The 23,789-nt window shown below is 39.4% G+C and overlaps 1 protein-coding gene across 1 annotated transcript; it reads right to left on the bottom strand.

Annotated features, from left to right (window-relative positions):
- Window positions 1-8,900: 8,900 nt before the first annotated feature.
- On the bottom strand, window positions 8,901-23,587 carry ERH (ERH mRNA splicing and mitosis factor). Its single transcript, XM_004262163.4, has 4 exons — window positions 23,440-23,587; window positions 19,756-19,843; window positions 15,831-15,951; window positions 8,901-9,412 (listed from the first exon to the last, which is right to left on the bottom strand). The coding sequence occupies exons 1-4, from the start codon at window positions 23,440-23,442 to the stop codon at window positions 9,310-9,312; spliced, it is 315 nt and encodes a 104-aa protein (XP_004262211.1). The 5' UTR covers window positions 23,443-23,587; the 3' UTR covers window positions 8,901-9,309.
- Window positions 23,588-23,789: the final 202 nt, after the last annotated feature.

Raw genomic sequence — 23,789 nt, forward strand, 5'->3', positions numbered from 1 at the left:
CAGGGTGTCAGCCAGGGCTGCAAGCATCTCAAAGCTCAACCAGGCCTAGAGAATTCACTTCCAAGCTCACTCACATGGCTGCTGGCAGGCCTCTGATGATCTGCTTCCAAGCCCACTCATGAGGGCTTCTCCACAGGGCTGTCTCACAACATGGCAGCTGGCTGCCCCCCAAGTGAACAGCCCGAGAGAGAGAGAGAGTGTGCCTAAGATGGCAGCCACAGCGTTTTCATAACTTAATGTAAGTGAGAGTCCATCACTTCAGCTGTATCCTTTTTATTAGAAGAGCATCATTAATAAGTCCAGCCCTCACTTAAGAGTAGGGGTTTACTCAAGGGCACGACGACCACGAGGTGGGGATCATGGGGGGCCATCTAAGGGGCTGTCTACCACACAGACCCCGCCTCTTCCTTAGGCTACGTGACCCAAACTGGGGCAACCTGAACATTGCCTTGCGATTTGTGCACTCAACCAGAAGAAGAAATCTTTCTAAAGTGGTGAAGCTTGAAGACTGTGGACAGCCATGGTCCCCACCAAGTAGAAGCTGGTCTGTGGGAAGAATGAAGCTGACACTGAAAGGGAAGCAGAGACTGGAAATAGCAGGCTTTCCTGATTGTCCGTGTTTCTGGTTGAATCTGACCCTGAGATTCACTTGTGCTCCGGCCATTCCCGTAGTTAGGTTATACAAGTCAATAAACGACACCTCCTCTAGTTTTGCCTAAGGTAATTCAGGTGGGTTTTTGTCATTTGTAACAAGAAAGAAGACAACTGACTAACTGATGCAGAGTCATACTGAGGCAGGCAAGTTAGGAAACTTGGAGTGAGACAGCTGAGAGCTGACTTAGGGCAGACCTAGGGCACTGGGAATGGTGATTAGGGCCCAAATAGGAGAACATATAAGAACTGAAAGCAGGGGTCACATAGGACTATCTTATTCATCATTCTATCCCCAGACGTTAACACTGTGTCTGGCACATAGTAGTGGAAATGAATGAATGAAGGCAGGGAGACAAAGGAAAAGCAAGACTTGCTGACTGATAGGATATAGAAAATGAGAAAGAGGGAGAAATAAATCGTACTCTGGTCTCAGGCTTGAATGGCTGGCTTGCAGTCCTATTCAAGACAGGAAATGCTGCTTTGGATGGGGTCAAGGGGAAGGGTGATGAGTTTGGTTTTGAATTACTGGCATGTGTTTTCAAGGAGTGTCTAGTCTTAGGGAACAGAGATGTTAACCTGTCTACATGAGTTCATCTCTGTCATTGGCCTCCTTAGCTCTGACCATGTAACTGAGGGGCGCAGCTACACGTACTCAAAGTCTATTTACTCGGCTAGAGAAAGACCTAATTTGGCAAATAGGCAATGACCACAACTGCCTTGGGACCTGGTGGTCCCTGATTAGGAATGGCCTAAAATTAGCATGACAAAAATCAGCTGTCCAGTGTCAGCCTAATGAGTCCTTCTGACTCCCAGCATGATTCTCCAGCGTCCCCGGTATGACAGCTTACACCCAGCCAGACTGGGGAAGATTATGGAGGCAGTTGAGAAAAGTTTGAAACCGGGTATTCAGAAAACACATTTGCTTTCCTCTAACAGGAACAATGTGTCAAATGCAAATACCCACACTCAGGCTGGGTGTAGCTGGCAGCTTTTTAAAAACTGGTGTTGGAAAGCTGTCAGAGGTGGGAAATGCCCCCTTTTAGATTGACACTCTGTGTCCACCCAGAAGCAGTCTAGGGAGATGGTTAAGCAAAGGTTGTTAAATTCTACCAGAATTTAGTTTGAAGGGCTGACTCTGTTTACATTCCTGAGCAAAGCTCATTAACACGTGTCAGAAATGCAGCTTCAGTGGCTCCAAACATCCCAAGCTGCTCCCGGGCCTGCGGGAACGCCAGCCTGACACAGCATAGCTAGCTAGGCTTCCTTGTAAGCTCTTCTGCCACGGTGGCCAAAATGTGCAGGGCAAAGCCTTCTTTTGTGACCCACATATGTCCTGCTTTAAGAATTCAGCATGCCCTCTTCTGAGCTCAGGTTTTGAGGAGGGAGCTGGGCAGGTGGAATGGAGTAGTGAACATGAGGTGCTGTAAATGGCCAAGCACTACACAGGGGTAAGGGACCAGTGCTCACTGCCAGCCTCACAAACGATCAGCATTACAGCTACCTATAGCCCACTAGCACAGTAGTGGCAAGATTGTAACTGTGCTATCAATTTTCTTTCAAGCTTTTCATTATGAGAAATTTCAGGCATATAAAAAGGCAAAGAGATTAATGCCCATCTCCCAGTTTCAACAATTATTAAATTATGACTAACCTTATTTCTTCTACATCATTCCACTGGATTATTTTGAAAAAAATCATAGATATTACATCATTTTATCTGTAAATATTTCAGTACATGCTCCAAAAGATAACAATTAAAAAAAAAAGCACAATACCATTATCAAACCTAAGGAACTTCACAACAATTCCTTAACACTGATGGAATCGTATACTAGTGAGCAAAGGGGGCTCCCGCACTCCCATCTCCTTTACCCTTCATCCCTCAAGGAATTATGTGTCAAATGCAAAGGAACAAAAAAGGAAAAAGATCAAAGCAAAGCAAGATTGTGCCCACACTAGGATCATCACCAATATCTTAGCAACTCTAGTATGTTTAAAACATTTCTTGAAATAGGCTAAAAGAGAAGTTAAACAGCAGCCCTCACATTTTTATCAGACCTTTTGGCATTTCCCAGTGCTGCAAGGACAGCCCATTAGAGAACCAAGAAGTGCTGGGAGGTGAACCAGATTCTTCGGCTGGTCGGCTGCCATAGGGTCTCAGGCCTCTACTAAGGTACAGGGATAACTTCACGGTAACGTGAATTTTTTAGACTTCTTTCTGGAAGTATTGTTTTAATAACAGTATTAAATATTTCTGGGGAATACATTTTGTTAAACTACACCATATATAGAGAGAGAAAAGTGCACAAAACTCTAGGAGTTTGCTTTGTAGTAACAGTTGTTACTTACTGAGCTCTACATTTATCTTGAGGATTAAGTTAAACAGTAAAAATGGCACTAAAAATGGGACGTAAACAGCATGACAGCCATTAGGGCAGCTGGTCATGTCAGTGTTTACCATGTGAAATCATCTTTGTGGAAGAGCAGAGTGAGAGGGGCCTCTCCATGAGTGGCCTAGGTGGGAATCAGAACTAAGTGGGGAGATGTCTGTGCAGAGGGTAGCCAGGTGGTGGCTGTCAGAGCCCAGTGGGGCGAAGAATCTGTCCACGTGGGGAGCCTGAGTGACCGTCCTAGCCATGGGCTCTCAGGACAGCATGCTCCATGCTGATACCAACACCGGCTCAATGGTGGGTGGTCCCTTGAAGCACTGCTACAGAATCCCCCTATCTAAGATGGTCAGTTGCTGGAATTACTGGGCAATATTACAGAGATGGTCGCTGTTCATGTACAGGTCACATAGGCCTCAAATGCTCTGCTGTTTTAAGTAGTGACCATCAGCCCTTTACATGAAGGAAAGATGTAATTTCTCAAACCAAGTACTTGAATAGACCCAGAGGGCCTGGCTCAGAGAAGCCCCCAAATACTGGGGTATCAAGGCTTTCCGTCTTAAATCCCTTAGCGTTGTACCAGGACCTCATGCTAAAGAGCATTTGCCTCATTAGTACCTGTACCTTCAAATCCTTTAGTAACACCCCGCTGAAGGGAGAAAGAGGCTAACTCCCCTTCTGTCAGTACAACTGCCACTTCCTATTGGGATTTTAAAATTTTTTATTTATCTATCTATCTATCTATCTAAATTTAGGCTGCGTCAGGTCTTAGTTGTGGCACACGGGATCTTTTGTTGCGGCATGCAAATGCTTAGTTGCGGCATGCATGTGGGATCTAGTTTCCCAACCTGGGATTGAACCTGGACCCCCTGCATGGGGAGTGTAGAGTCTTACCCACTGGACCACCAGGGAAGTCCCTCCCACTGGGATTTGCTTAATCATTGGGAAGATCATTATGGTAATCCTTTCTGGAATTGCTTTGTAGGTGAAAGGAAGCGGGTGACCATGCTTCTAACAGGCTTCCGTGTTCACGGACAGTGTCAAGGACAAAGCAATCTCTGCAATCAATGGCCAGGACTTTGGAGAGAAGGGGCCCAGCATTGTCTGGTGCTCTTCAAACTGTTCATCCTGAAGCAGTACTAAAAGACTCAAACATATTCTTTCCCTCAAAGACTAGGGGGCAATATAGTTGACCAAGCCTGGGTGGGTCTTGGAACAGAGTAGATACTCCACCACAAATGCTAGTAAGTGAAGGTAGGAGTTAGCATCACCATGGCAACCCCTCCAACCTCAGGCTTCCGAGGAAGAAACCATGATCTACCCCATATCTCTTAAATTACAATCCAGAGACCTTAAATTCAAACATCTGCTGACAAGGACACAGGGCCCATCTCAGTTACGTGATGTAATCAGTTCTCATTAGCCTTCTCTCTACTCTCCTGAAAAGCATAAAGTTACCTCTGGCACAGAAGAGGCTTTTAAACCAAGCTCTTCACAATATGCCTGAAATTGAACATCCTGTTGAAGCGCTGAATTACAGAACAGAAAGGCGTGTGCTAGGTAAACTGACACAGGACCTCTAAATGTAGCTGAAGGGATTACTATTTTCTCCAAAGGTAAAATATCTTTCTTAGCTCAGGCTTACAAGTCAAACTATGTAGTGGAGGAGACAGGAAAGCGAATCACTAAGAAATTATCATCCTCTACGGTTTCTTTCACTGAAATTCCCCAGACCATCAACTAGCTTCTTCCAATCTCTCCATCTCCCAATTGTCCTCTTGATTTCAGTCTCTCAGCCCCTCCTTATCTCTTAGCCCATCTTTCACTTGCCTTTGTGTCTAGTCCAGAGCTCAGTTAGCCTTTTGATAGTATGCTTGTTACCTGTGATCCCTTGTCACCTTAACTCTCCCCTCCCCCACCCTAGAATTCCTCCCATAACAATTTTATATTGTTTCTTGTACTAAATTTATGCTCTCATCTACCCTCTACTAGATGGTGAGATTTATACTAAGATCATTCTTTGTTCACTTTTGTAGCTAATTATGTACTTCACAATGTTTAGTCAGATTCACTATTTACTATACATCTAATACACACCAGGCACTTTGCTATGTTATCTCCTGGAAAGCAGTGTGGTGTAGGATATCTTGCCTCTCAACGTGTGGGCACCTGGAAGTTTGGTAAAAATGCAGAATGTCAAAGTCCACTGACCTAAATCTGCATTTTAGGTGCAGATTTAGGTGCAAGAGGTATGCAACATTCAGAATGAGAGGTAGTGCTAGCACATCAGAACCTCCCGAAAAGTTTTTCACTTCATATATTTTGAGTTCCATTATTGAGTGGCATATTTAAGATTATGTCTCTTGGTAAATTTACCCTTTTATGATTATACAACACCCCTCTTTACCCCTGGTAACATTCCTCATTATGAAGTCTGCTTTTGTCTGATACTGACTATATAGGTCAGTTTCTTAAGCTTAGTGTTTGCATGGCATATTTTCCCCCCATCTTTTTACTTTTTTTTTTTTTGCGGTACGCGGGCCTCTCACTGTTGTGGCCTCTCCCGCTGCGGAGCACAGGCTCCGGACGCGCAGGCTTAGCGGCCATGGCTCAAGGGCCCAGCCGCTCCGTGGCATGTGGGATCTTCCCGGACGGGGCACGAACCCGCGTCCCCTGCATCGGCAGGCGGACTCTCAACCACTTGCGCCACCAGGGAAGCCCACCCCATCTTTTTACTTTTAACCTGTTTTTATACTTTTATATTTAAAGTGGGTTTAGCATATAGTTGTGTCTTGCTTTATTGATCTAGTCTGACATCCCCAATCTTTAAATTTAAGGGTTAAGACCATTTACATTTAATGTAATTACCAGTATGATGGGGTCTAAATCTACCATTTTGCTATTTGTTATCTATTTGACCACCTGTTGTTTCTTCTGGGGGTCCTGGAACAGAGTAGATACTCCACAACAAATGCATGTGGGTGAGAGGGAGTTAGCTTTACCATGGCAATCCCTCCAACCCCAGGCTTCCACATTATCCTGCCTTCTTTTGAATTGAGGGTTTTTTTTTTTAAGTGATTGCAGTCAGGTTTACACTTTCTTTCACTTTTCACAGTACATCTTCAAATATTATACCACTTCATGTTGGTGTTAAAAATCTCTCAAGCATGTATTTCCATTTCGCCCTACTGTCCTTTACACAATCGTTGTTTAATTCTAGATGTTACAAACACACAGTACATCTTTAAACAGTAAATTATCTACTAGAAAATTTAAAAACGAGAAAAAAGTCTATTGTATTTGCCCACATATGTACCATTTCTGGTGCTTCTCATGTTGTTGTGTAGATCCAAGTTTGTTTTTATTTTCCTTCTGCCTGAGGAACTTCCTTTAACATTTCTTGTAGTACAAGTTTGCTAGCAACCAATTATCTCAGATTCTGTTTGTCTGAAGAATCTTTTATTTTGCCCTTTTTTTTGAATATGTCCAATGAATACAGAATTTTAGGTTGACAGTTTTTTCTCTTAGCATCAAAAAAATGTCATTCCATTCTTCTGGCTTGTATAGTTCCCGATGAGAATTCTACTGTCATTCTTGTTTGTTCCTCTGTATGCAAATCTGCGTTTTTCCTCTGGCTGCTAAGATTTTCTTTCTTTTTGTTTTAACATCTTTATTGGAGTATAATTGCTTTACACTGTTGTTAGTTTGTTGTATAACAAAGTGAATCAGCTATATGTATACATATATCCCCATATCCCCTCCCTCTTGCGTCTCCCTCCCACCCTCCCTGTCCCACCCCTCTAGGTGGTCACAAAGCACCGAGCTGATCTCCGTGCTATGCGGCTGCTTCCCACTAGCTATCGGTTTTACATTTGGTAGTGTATATATGTACATGCCACTCGCTCACTTTGTCCCAGCTTACCCTTCCCCCTCCCCGTGTCCTCAAGTCCATTCTCTAGTAGGTCTGCGTCTTTATTCCCGTCCTGCCCCTAGGTTCTTCATGAACTTTTTTTTTTTTTTAGATTCCATGTATAAGTGTTAGCATATGGTATTTGTTTTTCTCTTTCTTCACCCTGTATGACAGACTCTAGGTCCATCCACCTCACTATAAATAACTCAATTTCATTTCTTTTTATGGCTGAGTAATATTCCATTGTACATACGTGCCACATCTTCTTTATCCATTCATCTATCGATGGACACTTAGGTTGCTTCCATGTTATTGTAAATAAATATGGTTATTGTAAATAGAGCTGCAATGAACACTGTGTACATGACTTCTTGAATTATAGTTTTCTCAGGGTATATGCCCAGTAGTGGGATCACTGGGTCATATGGTAGTTCTATTTTTACTTTTTAAGGAACCTCCATACTGTTCTCCATAGTGGCTGTATCAATTTACATTCTGACCAACAGTGCTAGAGGGTTCCCTTTTCTCCACACCCTCTCCAGCATTTATTGTTTAGATTTTCTTTCTTTATCACTAGTTTTTAGTTATTTAATTATGATATGTGTGTGTTTTATTTATCATACTTAGGGTTAGTTGAGCTTTGTGAATCTGAGTTTAGAGTTGTCATCAAATTTGAAAATTTCTGGCATTATTTCTTCAACATTTTGTTCTCTCCACATCCTCCTTTTTCCTGAGACTCTCAATTATACATTTTAGACAATTTGTTATTATCTTACAGGTCACTGAAGCTTTTTTTCCCCGATTTCTTTCTATGCTTCAGTGTTTAAGTTTCTATTGCTCTAACTTCAAGTTCATCGCACTTTTATTCTGCAGTGTCTAATCTGTTGGGCTTTAAAAAAAATTCTTATTTATTTTTGGCTGTGTTGGGTCTTCGTTGCTGCGCGTGGGCTTTAACTAGTTGCAGCGAGCGGGGACTACTCTTTGCTGAGGTGCGCGGGCTTCTCACTGCGGTGGCTTCTCTTGTTGCAGAGCATGGGCTCTAGGTGCAAGGGCTTCAGAGTTGTGGTGCATGGGCTTAGCTGCTACGCAGCATGTGGGATCTTCCTGGACCAGGGCTCAAACCCATGTCCCCCGCACTGGCAGGTGGATTCTTAACCACTGTGCCACCAGGGAAGCCCAATCTGACTTCCTTTTGGATCTATATTTTTTCCTGAGAACATTTTAGCTTTAAAAATTAGCTGATTCACAGTGAAATATTAACTAAAGCTACACATATAATTTCATTCTGCATAAAACAAGACAAAACAGTTAAAGCTCTAATGTGGAAGTGAGGGCGGGGACAAGGGAGATATGAGGCCAGTCATGAAGCCTCCGAAAAAACTGCCAATCTTATAGTGTGTAAAGATATTATTTGCTATTGGTGAAGTGTGATAATAGTAGAATCAGGGAATGTTCTCATATATGACTGGAGGTACAATATAGTGTATGTTCAAGTCACAATGTGACCACAATCTTTACACTAAAACCAAGATTATCTTGTACTTCTCTGTGGTCTTTCCCTCACCCTCATAGCTTCTATACAGGGGTGGTAATCAGCATTCAACTGCTGAAGGCTATGAGAAGGCACAAGGACCTTCCAGAAGAAGTACATCACCAAAGCTAAGGAATTAACCTGGCTGCTGCTGTAGATAAGCTATGTCCCCAGAAAGAGCTTCATAATGTTTGCATCAACAGTCCTTGGAGATACAACTGAGATTCACTTACAAGGATGGAAAATGAGGTAAAAGCTCTTTAGCTTCATATAAGCCACAGCAAAACAAATTCAGCACATATATAGGTTTTCTTCAAATTCACTGTGTAGCAGACTACTGGTTTAGAAACTGATAATGCTTTGGCAAGAAAATCCAATTCAGTTGAGAGACAAAAAAAAAAAAAAAATCACTCAGGGGGAAAATATAACTAAAGGACATTTATTTGTTTCTCACTAAGACTTTGTCTTGAGGACATAACTAAGCCGCGTAACCACCCCCACCCTGATTTGAAGAAGGGTTAGTACAGTGAATGTTATAAAGCAGATAAGAACAGTCTGAAGGACTGGAACCAACATTAACTGACAAAAACCAACTTCCACCTAAATCATCATAAAAATGTTTAAGTAAAAAAAAAAAAGGAGTGGAGAGAAGGGGGCAAAGGGGGTTTCAGATTGAACAAGATCCTATTTTATCTAATACATTCAATCCTGGCTACAGTGTACCAAAATGGAAACAGGATTACTATAATACAAAACTTCTACTACAGCACACTGTACACACCTGTGTTCCAAGCCCACCCCCATCCCCCTAACGCTTCCAAACTCAACTATTTCCCGGCCTGTTGGGCCTGTCGACGAAGGAGCACGTAGATCTTCTCTTTAATCCAGTCTTTGTTATAAGGCTGGTATGTCTGGGTATCAGCTCGGTAACTGAGGAACAGAAAGGTAATAAGCAAAGTTACAATGGTCAATTACTGTCACGTTTTTAAAACCTGAAATCATAACTGCCCAATGATGGCACAGATGTGCACATGTTCATACATGAACTTAATGAAAATGTAAAAGAGCGATTACATAACTGTTGAATTTTAAGCGATATGAAGTTTAGATCACCTAGTACTATCTTACAGCAGAAAAAGAAACCAAGGCCTAGAGATCTTAAGTTATATGTGTAATGTTACACATCTACTTCTTGACAAAGTATGACCAGAAACCATGTGTTCTTTCTCCTACATAGTTACTATTTTTATGGTTCTTTTAGTGATTAAAAAACAAAAATTGAACACTAATTCAAATTTGCTAAATTTACTTTGAATCAACTTAAAAAAAACAAACCTTTAACATGTTACTGCCACAAAGATTTCTTCCCTGAAAAGTATTAACAGGAGGAAATACTTTTATATACATCCAGTATTTTAGGATTTACTTTTTAATATAAACAATGCTAGAGGCTGGGAAGGGTCTGGAGTACAAGGAGTAGCATTTGCAATGAAGCTCCACTAGGATTCCAGGGTTTTGGGAGTACAAGGCATCGACTTAATAGCCAAACCACTCAAGGTATCTTTAGAGGACTCAAAAAACAGAAACATTCCAGCTGACCTACAACTGAAATCTAGCTGGTTAAGCAGTAAATTCATTTTTTTGGAGTTAAAAAAAACTAAAGCTATAGTATAAAAAAAGCAGACAATAAGTAAGCAGAGATTGCACAAATACAAGGCACATCACAGTGTTTCAAAGTCATGTGCACCATCTGGTGGAAACATCGCATGGCATTCAAGAGAGGCGAAGGATATAACTTGCCTTAAAAAAAAAAAATAACAAAAAACCCTTAGGGATGCCCTAAAAAAATGAAATATCTAGTTTATCAATTATTGTTTCATTTTACCCAGAAGCCTCATTTTTTAGCTTCTCAGCAAAAAATTATATACATAAATACAAATGATAGTAAATACCTATTAAGAAGTTGCCAACTGCTAGGTATTGCTTTAGGCACTCATCTGAATCAACTCACTTCATCCTGTTTACAACAGGATTGAGTGCCTAAAGCAATACCTAGCAGTTGAGTAGATAAAATTATTATCCTTTTTTTAATAAAGGAGGAAACCAAGGCTCAAAAAAGTTCAGTAACTTATTAGCTAAGTGACTTCAGGCAAGGAGTGAAAGCTTAAACACTCCTGACCAGAGTCCTTACCATGAACCACTAAGCTAGAAACCTATGACCCAATTTTTGAAGAAAAACAAACTCCAAAGTAGGAATGCCTTACACCATTATCACATTCTTTCCCTGAATGGCAAGGTCAGAATCTGGTTTATTAAAAATGCATGAGCTTTCTACTTTTACAAAACATTTGGCTTTTTACTAATGTCCTTTTGTTACAATGAGAAATACCCTAAAAAGTAAACCAATGTTCTTTGACTATCCTCTGTTCATATGTCCTAATTAAATAAGTGCTAATCTAGTCTACTCCAAGGTAGGGCAGAATAGACTACAATATTTATATTAACACTGGAACAGAAATAAAAAAGGAAAAGAATTTTTCAGAACTATAATATCTGGGTGGGACAGCCTTATTTAGATCATTCACCCCACCAAGATCACTTCAGAATCCATCAACTTGCATGCTATTTTCCAACGTAAGAAATAGTTAATAATGCCTTCTTTATGGAAAGCTGTATGTTGATGGCTGTTAACTGACACTTGAAAATGAGACAATTAAATGTTAAGTACATTAATAAAATCCTTAGCTGTTGGTACAGATAAATCATTTAGCCTACTATTATGGTCAGTAAGTGCAGGTTTAGGGACTTCCCTGGCAGTCCAGTGGTTAAGACTCCACGCTCCCAATGCAGGGGGTGTGGGTTTGATCCCTGGTCAGGGAACTAAGATCCCACATGCCCTACAGTGTGGCCAAAAAAGAATAAAACTAAGTGCAGGTTTATGCAAGAACAGAAGCTGTGGATCTGAGCAGGGAAATCAGCTGGGGTCTTCACTGATATCAAGCTGTCTTCCTGATTAGGAAGGAGTACCTTCCTTATTACAATAACTAAGGATAAAAATGTCCCTCTGTCTCTAAGCAAACAAGAAAAGCCCTCATCTTCGAAAGGCCAACAGGCTGTTATCTTAATCTTTAAAAAAGCCTATTTAAAAAAGAAAAAAAATGAAAAAACAAAAAAAACCACCTTACAGATCACAGAACTGTGAAGAAATCTGTACTCTGATTTCAAATATATGAAATATAAATCCTTCATGAATAAATTTTACTATTAATGCATGGTCAGTTTGTTTTGGGTTTAATTATGTCAACAAAGTATCTTATTTATTCCATTCTTCCTCTACCAGTTTAAGAATAAATTAAAAATGTCTTGCCATTTAAACTTAATACAAGCAACAAGTACACAACAATTACAAACCAAAAATGAACTTAATTCTTGGTCTGAGGCCAATTCTTGGCCAAGTCACAATCCCTGATTAAGGAGAGGGGCAGGATGTGCTGTCATAGGAAATGCCATGGCAATAGGTGACCTCTTTGGAAGCAATTTTGGAAATCTTATTTCTCTGGAACATTCAAATAACAAAGTCATATGAGCAAAATGGTTCTAAATCCAAATTTGATTCTGAAAGTTTTCAAAGGCCAAAAGTTCAACATTAGAGATAGAAACATAAATAGCTACAGTTTACAGTTTTATAGACAATTAAAAACTATAGATTACCATTAATCTCTCTTTTATACTATCTGAACTGCTACAGCTTAGAAGGAATTATCTATAATAATTAAATAATTATTGTAATATATATAATTGTATATAATATATATAATTAAAGATGTATTTCCTCTGTTTTGCTTTAATAATGCAAGTATTAGAAATCATTTTAGCATGCTAGACGTAGTTTCTGGTTTACACTTAATGGCACGAAGTTAGAAACGTTATGTTCTATCACTAATGACATACCTGTAGTATGTCCCCATAAAAGCTACTATTTTACTCTGTGTAACTTTCACTGTCAAAAAACCAACATAACACCTCTTTATTCGTTAACAGTACGATTTAACTCACTTGTGAAATTTGAAACTATCATTCTACTTGGGGCAAATTTTAAAGAACCAACCTCCTCATTGTAATTAAAAATAAAACCCTGCCTGATGTCAACCTAGTTAAAAATGGAGTTCCTGCCATATACCTGATACTGCTGTGCTAAGTAAGCACTGCATCCTCACCAGTAGTCCTGTAAGGCAGATGTATCTAAATTTTACAAATAAGCAATCTGAGGTTTAGCAGTATTAAGCTAACTTGCCCAAGGGAGCTAGCAAATGACAGAGCCAGGATTCAAACTCAGCTATGTCTAATCCTAAAACTCCAGTTAGATCTTAACCATAACCTCCCAAGGTTGTAAGTAATTCCCCATCTGCTGTGAATGAGTGCCATATCCCAAACCATCAGGATTAGATACCCAATGTCTCAATAAGTGATTTTTATAGAATCAGAAAGACAGCCATTAATTTTTAAAATAAAATCAACAATTCATTTAAAGAATGAAATGAGAATATGCACACTAGCTCTGTTAAAATTTTAAGTTCCAACTGAAACATCCAATGTTTAAGTTCAAGTGTGAATATTTCACCAAATACACCTAGAACATATATTAAAAAACAAAAACAAACAAAACTCTCCATCAGTGTAAAAATAATATAAAATACCCACAGCTTAATCAGATAAATAATATCAAGGATTTCTGAGAATACAAGACACTGCAAAATTTAGCATGAAAGAAGTCATATTAGATCCTTTCACTTTTATTTAGACCATCCTATCATTTCCGACTGTAGCTCTGTAATGCAAATGAGAGAAAAGGAAGAGTACCAATAATTTAAAAAAGCTATGCCTCAAATCATATTATACTGACGACATGTATTTTAACAACCAATATTTACTCAATACCAACTATGTGCCAAATACTATTCTAGGCACTGGGGATACAGCAGTGAACAAAAACAAAGCTCCCTGTTCTCAAATTCTAGAAAGTAAATAAACACATTACTGGTGATTTCATATCCACTAGATGATCCTGCCAACATCTGGGCCTCTCAGTTCCTTGAACTCCTCTCCTCCAATGATCTCATCCCCTGCCCTTCCTTGGCCAGATCCCTATACCTTCTCACTACCAGCAACTTCAATCTCCCAATTTCAAGCACCTCGTTCTCTGATCACTACTTCCCAATACCCCACCTTCAACAATCCTTTGACCCCACTGTGACCTGTAATTAATTGATCCTACCTGTCCCCACGCCATCCCAACCCCTACATGGTCATTCAGTCCTTTGCATTAATACTCCCTTGCATACATCCTCAACTGTTAGCAAAATCTCTGCTGATTCTCTACCTGTAGAGACTCACCTGTAACCATTCAGGTTTAGAGTGACTAGGAAAAACCTATTTATCACATGATTAATTTAACTTCATTATCAAGTACCTCTTAAACCACACATTCCCTAATCCCTTCACCCTCCTAGATAATTTCTTACCTCTTTTCACAAGCCTCCGACACCTCCTCCTTCACCCTTAATTTCAAATGGTGTCCTTCTTCCTATTTTCCTGAGGTAACTAAAGCAATTAGAAAACAACTTCCCCAAGCTTCCACCATATCTGCCCATCCTTCCTACTTTACTATTAACGTACTGTCCAAGATCCTACCTAAAGCCATCAATTTTCCCCTCTCTACTATATCATCCCAACAGCCCGCAAACTTACCATTATTTCTCTCAGCTTAAAAACAAAATTAAAGGGAAAGAAAAAGTATTCCTTTCTCTAGCTATAACCCCATTTCTCTGCTCTGCTTCTGAGCTAAATTGTTCAAAAAAGTTGTCTGTGTTGGCTGCCTACAATTTCTCTCTTCTCATTAACTTAAACTCACTGGACTATATAAAGATTTTACTCCTGTCACACTACCAAAACTGCTCTGGAAGTCACCAAAAACTTCCACACAGCTAAACCAAGAGTCAGTTCTCAGTCCTCATTAATTTGATCTACCAATAATATGAAGTACTTTTGAGTTGGCTTCTAGGATATCACCCTCTCTGCCCCACCAAATTCATCTCCCTCCACTCTCCCCCTCACTTATTCTTCTGCAGCTTCACAGGGTTCCTTTTAACCTGATTTATTCACTGCTCAATCCCCAGTGCCTAGAACACACATGGTACATAGTTGGCACTTCATAAATATTTGTTAAATGAATATGTATGTGTCTCTTTCTGTGTGTGTCAGGCAATAAACAGATCAACTATAGTCATTACAAACCAACATAGCGTAATATATATAGCTCTATTGGCCTCAACAGTTTTCTGAGTTTTTATATTAAAATAATAAAATTATAAACACATATCATTAAAGACCAGAACTGGATCACCTGAATGTTCTGAATGAGCAAAATGAAATGGCTATAAGTGAAACACAATGAAGAGATGCAGAAAACAAAACTCAAAAATTGCAAGGAAATGCTTATTTTCACCAGCAATCTTTGGTGAGACGGCAAGTCCAGGCTTGGCTCCAGTGGTGATCCAGGAAATGCCTCAGAGTAGGACCTATATGTTTTTCGCCACTGAAAAATATTTTTTTCTTCTAGCAGTGTCTGGCATGTAATAAACATTAAGGCATCTGGTGACTGAAGATCTCATTATAAGGTACTTCCATTTTCCCTTTTAAAATTAGCTGTACTTATACTCAGGCTCTTGTCCAAAAATGTTGAGGAGACTGAGTAAGTATTACAGACTCACTTGCTCCTTAGTAATAGTGGTGATAAGTAATTATCGAAATAAATTATAACAAGCATAATATGTTAGAAAAAAATTTTAATTTGACAAACCTCTGAGAATAGAAAACATAAGGGTCTATTAAAAAAAATCTCATTCTAACATGCCAAAATATACTTGATTAACACTGGGTGGAATTAAAATTACATTCCATTTCAGTCCTACATATATTTACATTCTAAAAATAATGTCATGAAAATAGAATAATCTTAGTTTTAATCCAAAGCCAACTGCTTTAGGATAAAGACTATAATGGGGGAAAAAAACTAAGAAAAAGATTATTAAGTTTAAGGAACAAAGTTCTCAAAGTTGATGCATGCTAACTGCATCAATTAGCAAAGTTCTTAAGATTTTCCTGTGCCTTTAGCTTTATGTTGACAACTTAATTTATGAGCCACATGCAGAAGAAATATTAATTAATACATAGTAAGCAAAACACAACGATCAGTGTCAGGCAGAGTGAGTTCCCAACACCATAAATCACCTCAAACAAACAAACAATAGAAAAGTACAATTTAAGAGATATGGTGGCTAATACTTACACAAGGCAGCTGAGGTCTGCCAGGTCATCAATGAAGTCAAATAACTGACTGATATCATAAGTGATAGAGGGGCTGTTGGGATTCATTCTCTTCAGATGTTCTTCATACATTTTACAAACACCTAAGAGGGAGGGGAAAACCAAGATCTTACAATTATATGAACTTTAGATATGAGTAGTGTTATATGCTAATATCGTAATATTTATTTTTATCAAGTTGGGCTGGGAAAAGAACAGTAAGTTGATCACTTTTGTTTTCACTGTTGCCACTAGCAAATTTTTAAAAATTTTATAAATTCACCAGAATGTTGGTATTTTGTGCCTTAATAATAAAACTTTTTTTTTTTTGGCTGCACCGCGCACAGCTTGTGGCACTTAGTTCCCTGACCAGGGATCGAACCTGGGCCCCCTGCCGTGGAAGCGCAGTGTCCTAACCACTGGACCGCCGGGGAATTCCGACAGTGTGTGTCTTAGCAGGTTTTTCAACAAATAAATATGTTCTATCCTGTACATACAGGTCTTCATGTACCTCTAAACTGACTTCATAAATTTCCTAAGAAAAAGTAATATTCAACCACAGAGTTGTCAAAAGCTATCTTAGTAAGGGTTTTGTTTTTTTTTAAGTTTTAGTTATTTTATTTATTTATTTATTTTTTGGTTGAGCCAGGTCTTAGTTGTGGCTTGCCAGCTCCTTGGTTGTGGCATGTGAACTCTTAGTTGTGGCATGCACGTGGGATCTAGTTCCCTAACCAGGGATCAAACCCGGGCCCCCTGCATTGGGAACACGGAGTCTTATCCACTGCGCCAACAGGGAAGTCCCTTAGTAAGGGTTTTTGATTGGTACTGGTACACACACTGTGATCAGAAACATCACTCATAAGTTCCTGAATAGAAAGGGTGAAATGGAAAGGAAGTAAAAACCTTTCACAATGAAGGAAATTTCATTGTCGCACTGACCCACAGTTACCATCATACTTAGCGGTGAAAGACTGAATGCTTTCCCACTCAGATGAGAAGAACACTAGAATATCTGCTCTTGACACTCTTATTCAACATTGTATTGGAGGTTCTAGTCAGGTTGATTTGGCAAGGAGAAGAAATAACAAGCATTCAGATTGGAAAGGAAGAAGTGTACCTATCTCTATTCACAAGTGACACGATCTTATATACAGAACATCTTAAGGAAACTACAAAACACAAACTATTAGAACTAATAAATGAGTGCAGCAAGACTGCATGATATAAGATCAATATACAAAAATCAATATTTCTATATCCCAACAATCTGAAAATGAAATAAATAGCATCAAAAAAGAATTCTTATGAATAAATTTAATAAAAAAGATGCAAGACACACACTGAAAACTATAAAATGTCAATGAAAGTAAAGATTTAAGTAAATGGAATGCTATCTCATGTTCATGGAACGGGTGACTCAGTATCAAGATGGTCATACTCCCCCAAACGATCTATAAATTTAATGCAATCCATATCAAAATCCGAGGTACTTTTGCAGAAACTGAGAAGCTGATCCTAAATTTGATACAGAAATACAGGGGTCCAGGATAGTCAACAATACTGAAAAAGAACAAAGTTGGAAGACTCACACTTCCTGATTCCAAAACTTATTACAAAACTACAGTAATCAAGACAGTGTGGTACTGCTTATGCATAAAGACAGGCACACAGATTAATGGAATAGAAGCAAGAGTCCACAAATAAACCCTCACATCTATGGTCAACTGCTTTTCGACAAGGAGACCAAGACAATCCAATGGACAAAGAGTAGTTTTATTAACAAACGGTGCTAGGACAACTGTACATTCACATGCAGAAGAAAGAACTTGGACCCATCTCACGCCATGTATGAGATGGATGAGTGGGTGGAGCACAGGGGATTTTTAGGGTAGTAAATGGTCATTACACATGTCAAAATCCACAGAATGTTCAAAGCAAACATTAACGTAAACTATAGACTTTAGTTATTAATGTATCAGTATTGATTCTACAATTGTAACAAACGTATCAAACTAATACAGGATATAAATAATAGGGAAAACTGGGAGGGGGTGGGAAGGAAGCAGGGGTATGATAGAACTGTACTTTCTAACCAATTTTCCTGTAAACCTGAAACTACTCTAAAAACAATTAAATCTATTAATTTTAAAAAAGGGATGCGGGGAGGGAAAGCGCTGTATTCCAGAGGAATATTAACTACTATAACAAAGAAAAATAAGAAAGAAAATTACCATTTGGCAACCACCATGTGAGAACTGATTCCAGTATTTCCATTTTAACTTTTAAAATGGAAAATAAACCACCATTTCTAATTTTAAAAGAAAAGAAAAAACAAAGAGCTATCAAGCCACAAAAAGCCATGGAAGAACCTTAAACACATACTGCTAAGTGAAAAAAGCTAGTCGGAAAGGGGTACATATGGCAATGATTCCAATTCTATGGCAAGGCAAAAACAATGGAGGCAGCAAGACCAGTGGTTGCCAGGCAGCAGGGATGGGGTGAAGAGGGATGAATAGGTGGAGCACAGGGGATTTTTAGGACAGTGAGCCTATTTTATATGATACTCTAATGGTAGATACATGACATTATGCATTTGGCAAAACCCACGGAACTGCATAACACAAAGAATGAACTCTAATGTAAACTATGGACTTTAATAATAATGTATCAATACTGGTTCATCAACTGTAACAAATGTAGCATACCAATGCAAGATTTATTAATAGGGGAAACTGGGGTTAGGGAGAAGTATATGGGAACTCTCTGTACTTCCTGTTCAATTTTTCTTTAAACCTAAAACTGCTCTAGAAATAAAGTGTATTCATTAAAAAGACAGTGTAGGTACAAAGTCTACCTTAATGGCAAGTAAGGATATCAGCAGAGGAAGGGACCTAACAAAAGAACAAGAGCCTTGCTCTTCTAGAGCAGAATCTGATGGCAGGATCAGGAAAGCGTAGAAGCTGTCTCTAATTACTAGAAGTAGCTTTTTTCCCCCCACAGGTCTACCCATTGTTGGTTTTAAATGAAGAGATTTTAAGTCTAACCCTGTTAGCTTCAGATAATCAACAAATTCAGGGAACATGCCAGCAGCAAAAACACCGACTATAAAATCTTTATATGAAGTGAAGAATGTGCAATTTGCTAGACAGGGTGCAGGGTGGTTTACTTGATATAATGATTAAATGTAAACATGAATCCAATTTGTGATGATCCAATCTATGTGCTCTCATCTAATGGTTTACTGAGGGCTAATACTTCCCTTCAGGGTGGTGCCAGCTAATCAAATGTACATGAAAGTATACTGATTTGGTTCCATTTGCCTTTATTCACTGAGCTAATTTTTTAACATTCTGATGGACCAGCTTTTAACATTTATTTGTTTAATAAGCAGACCATTAGGTTCTGTAGGCACTATTAGGTTCCTCGGGCCTGCCTTAACAACTCTATAGTGCTTGAGTTTAACCACAATATATAAGGAATACCTGTAAAATATTTACATAACACAGTAACAAAATAACATAACAAATAACAGAACATTTACATAACAATCAGAGGCTTGGGAAAGTCATTATATAATGAGCTTGATTAAAAAACGTAAAGTAATATTTGCAACAGAAAAAGACAGTATATATAATTTATATTTCAAATATTCCACAAATACAGTCCTAAGTATCTACTTTCCTTGCTCAAATTAACAATGCAAGAAATCTGGAGGAAAACACAAACTCAAGACACCTGAGAGCTGCAGCACCTACCACACTCACCCCGGGCCAGCGTCAACAAGCTGGTGTGGACGCTAGCATAGGAATGGGGAGTCTCTACAGCCCAGCCCCCCCGACCCCCCAACACCTCCCCACCCCTGAAACAAATGCAAAGATTTCTACCCCTCGACTAGTGTTTAAACTTACCTTCCATACATTCATTCACAGATTCGTAGTCAGCGTAAGTTCTGCCTTCTGGCCTCTTGGTAGGCTGTACCAGCAAAATGGTGTGAGACTGTGGAAAGAAAAGTGATTTCAATGTAAGTTTCCAACTCATATTTGAGAAATTCATAGTATGAGACAGAATCTCCATTCATGACAAATGATCACTGGTTATTAAAACACTATTAATCAGGGTGCTCCTTCTACAATACTTGTGCCTTTGCCCAAGTGTAGCACCAGAAGCTGGATTACCTTCTGTAGGGTCTCTCTTAGCCTCCCAGTCCTTAATGAGTGCTTTCTCAAACTTTTATTGCACTTACTGGCTGCAAGTACTCAGCATAAGCTACCCTGTACTGTTTTTTCTCTTTTGCACCTATCTTCCTAGCCAGATTATAAACCTGCTTAGGTGTTCTATCTCCATTGGTCACTTTCTAGCTCTAGCCCTATTAAGTCCCTAATAAAAACAGATATGGGCTGATGAAAGGAGAGAAAAAGGAAAACACTATAATGACTGCAAAGCACTGCATCAATCTATGTTCTTTTTCTAACTTTAGCACAACAGTGAAGTCACATCTTATCCAGGGATTAGACTCAAACATTAAGGCGTAAGATAAATTGGCAATATAAAATTAGTATATATAGTTAACATTACCCTAGAAAATCCATTAAATTATTCACCTAGTAGATAACTCACCTTAAGGGGCTATGTATTTTTAAACTCTGGAATCACACAAAATAGCTAGAGGATCACATTGTAAGAGATGTGAACAGGCCTAAAGAACAGCAGATAGACTTTTATCTTCCATCTCACCCTCAATGGGGAGAATGTTTTTGTTAGTCGGTCTATTTTAGGGTTTCTCAACCTTGGCACTACTACATTTGGGGCTGGAAGATTCCTTGTTGCAGAGGCTGTCCTGTGCATTGCAGGATGTTCAGCAGTATCCCTGGTCTATTCCCACTAACTACCAGTAGTATCTGCACTCCCACCCTCTCCTGGCCAAGCTGTGACCACCAAAAATGCCCCCAGACACTGGTCTGTTGAGGGTACAACCCCTTCCAATTTTTTGCCAAGTGTGTAAGACTTATTAAATAAATTCAAGTATGATGTAACCTCACTGTAAACCCAATCCTAAATCAAGCTATTCATATTTTTCTCTTCTCTTCTGCTGTACTATTATTTTTGGGTAAAAAACAAACAAAATCTCCTAATTACAGGAACCAAACTGTTTTGAAATGATCAGAATTTTTAACCACCAACAATCTGCAACTGAAATAGCTGATGCCTAGACTTTCTGAATAATTACCCCAAAAATAGTACTTTGAACACAATATGAAAAACAAAAGAATTTATCGTACTCCTCCCTCCCCATCAAAAATGGAGTCATTCTGATTAAAAGTTTGAGGATTTGAGATAAAACAAAACTTGATGACAAGAGATGAAAACTAATTCTCACCTATAATGACCTGAACACAATCAAGGCCTTTCTTAAATAGTGAGTAAAACCTAAAGAAAGCAGCATATTAGATTACGTGTTATTTATAAGTTTTTATAAGTCACCAGTAGTTTCAATAGGTCATATGTTGAGAAGAAAATTAATTTATAAACTACATTAGCATTCCTGCAAAAGGGCCTGCCCCATACACTAGCCATACCAGTTGCTACTATATTTTGTTCTTATTCTAATGCAAAATAAAGGATTAAGTCACTTAAAAGAGTAAAGATATGGGAATGGCTATACAGTATGCTTTTTATATCTACCCTTAAAGTGAACCTGAGCGAAGTTTACTGTTTTCAGTACTTACTGCCCAAAGACAAGGCTTAAAAATTAAGAACAAGAAATGACTAAATTTACAGAACTGTAGTCAAAATGGTTATTATTCTTAAGTGACAGTGCCTTTCTGTCACCAGTTTAAGATCATAATACCTCTCAAACCAATTTTGGTCACTTTCTTCTTATTGGAGCCATTTTTGGAACCCTTTCGTTTTACTAAAAATCCAAATATATTTGCCCTATCAATTTTTTCCTTCTTCTGGACAGATTTGGTCCTGGCCTTCCTTACGGTACTCTTTCTCAGGGGAATGACCAGTTCCATATATATACACATACACACACACACAGACACACACATACAAAACTTAAGTACATATAGGCAAACATATATATATTTATATTTGCCACAATAGGGAGATAACACTGTGAAACCTAAATCAGAAAAATAAAATTTATGCAGGATTACCTTAATAAAATCCTTACTCTCTCTGATTACCAAGTGGCTTTGATTCACTCTAATGAATAGTTAATCTGGCTTTGTTAACTTTTTTAAAGTCTCACAAACATGAACCCTAAGAATAGTCATTCTACTGTTGCAGAAATACTACAGTACATAACACTGGCTCTTTAGCTTCAAATGCTTCTCCCCAACTACCAAAAAAAAAAAAAAAAAAAGAAATCGAAGCTGGTATCTTCAGTAAAGCAAAAGTACTTAAGACTTTTGAACCAATAATTGTTCCCTTTAAATACAAATTCCAATTTTTAATTCTTCTTGACATAAGGAATTATCACTGATATTTGTTCAACGAGAATGGGTTGTTGATATTAACTGCTGTCATTTTCCCAGATTTTAATCTAAGCATTTTAATACAATACCGAATAGTGACATAAAAGGCACAGAAAGAAGGAAACTCAGAGATGAAATGACTTGCCCAAGGTCACACTGCCAGTTATAACAAAACAGGAACTGGAAACCCAGTCTTCTAATTCCTAGTCCTCTTTGGGAGATTATGTTGGGTCAAACATTGAAATTCAGAAAAGGACAACCTGAAAAAGTTCCTTGTTAACATTAGCTGCATTATCTGTTAATAACTGCAGCAACCAGAAAACGAAAATTGCAGTGTGGAAGTAACCATGACTCCTCAGAATCCCTGTAACCGTCTCCTTTTTGCGGATTACAAAATACACACACACAAGCAAAAAACAAAAAACCACAAACAACCCTTCCCACCCACTCCACTACCAACCCGGTCAGATTCTAAGGAACCTGGGCCTTCAGCTGAACCTATCTTTCCTGCCTCCAGCCCCAAGAGAATATAAATAACGATAAGCACAGGATTAAGGGCTGAAAAAACCAAAAAAAAACCCCACACCAAACCAGGCCTCTGAAGGTCTTAGAGAAGAGGAAAAATATTACATATTTTTCCAAAAAAGCAGAGCACAGAAAAACAAAAGGGAATAGCCGAGAGAGCACGCTACAAAGCAAAGACGACCCCTCCTGGCCCACACGCTGGGTGCAGTAGACTCAATCTGTCAGCTTTGGGACAGGATTGTCAGACATCCCTCGGCCATTGTTCCCACAGGAAGCTAGAGAGTTTGGAGGGAAAGGGCACCCTCCCCATGCCTGCCTCTACCAAGCAGCAATCGGGAGAAAGCGCATCCTCCGCACCGCACGCCTTGCCCGAGCCAGCCGGCGGGCGCGCAACCGCAGGGCGGACCCTGGCTCCGGGGCCTACCGCCAGGCCCAGCGTCTCCGCGGCGGGAAGGGGAAGGGTCGACCCACACGCCGGAGGGCCGAGCAGCTGCATACTCGCGCTGGACTGGGTGGGGAGAAGAGGTAGGGGCTGGGGTCACCCTGGAGGCTGGGGGCTCGGGGAGCCGGTTAGGCCTTTCTCACCATCGCGCCAAACTCTCGCTGCCGCCGCTGCCGACTCCTCCGCCGACTCCGCTGCCGCACACGAGTTTAGCCGCAATGTATCCAACAGCCAATCCCCGCGAGAGGAGCCGCCGGAAGTCGTCAGAAGGACACCGCGAAAGAACCTTTCGGACCATAGAGACTAACATATTTCCGGCAGCTAGAGCAGATACTGACTCTGTTTCGGCCATCTTGGAAAAGGGCGACGAGACCCACGGGGAATGTATCGGAACTTGAAAAAGAATCATTTTTTTTTCAAGACGCTGTCTTCCGTACTCTCGTTATTATGCATGCGGCTAAATTGATCACTGGTATAGAGAGTGATACAAGTC

This window comes from Orcinus orca, chromosome 2 (genome assembly GCF_937001465.1).
Source record: "Orcinus orca chromosome 2, mOrcOrc1.1, whole genome shotgun sequence".
Lineage (NCBI taxonomy): Eukaryota > Metazoa > Chordata > Mammalia > Artiodactyla > Delphinidae > Orcinus > Orcinus orca.

Bases quoted from the DNA above. Each gene is read 5' to 3' on its own strand.
- ERH (XM_004262163.4), bottom strand. The intron at 15,952-19,755 runs GTAAGTTTAAAC...CCTCCCTCTTAG, and splicing joins TGTGAATGAATGTATGGAAG to GTGTTTGTAAAATGTATGAA. The intron at 9,413-15,830 runs GTAAGTATTAGC...TCTGTTCCTCAG, and splicing joins GCAGACCTCAGCTGCCTTGT to TTACCGAGCTGATACCCAGA.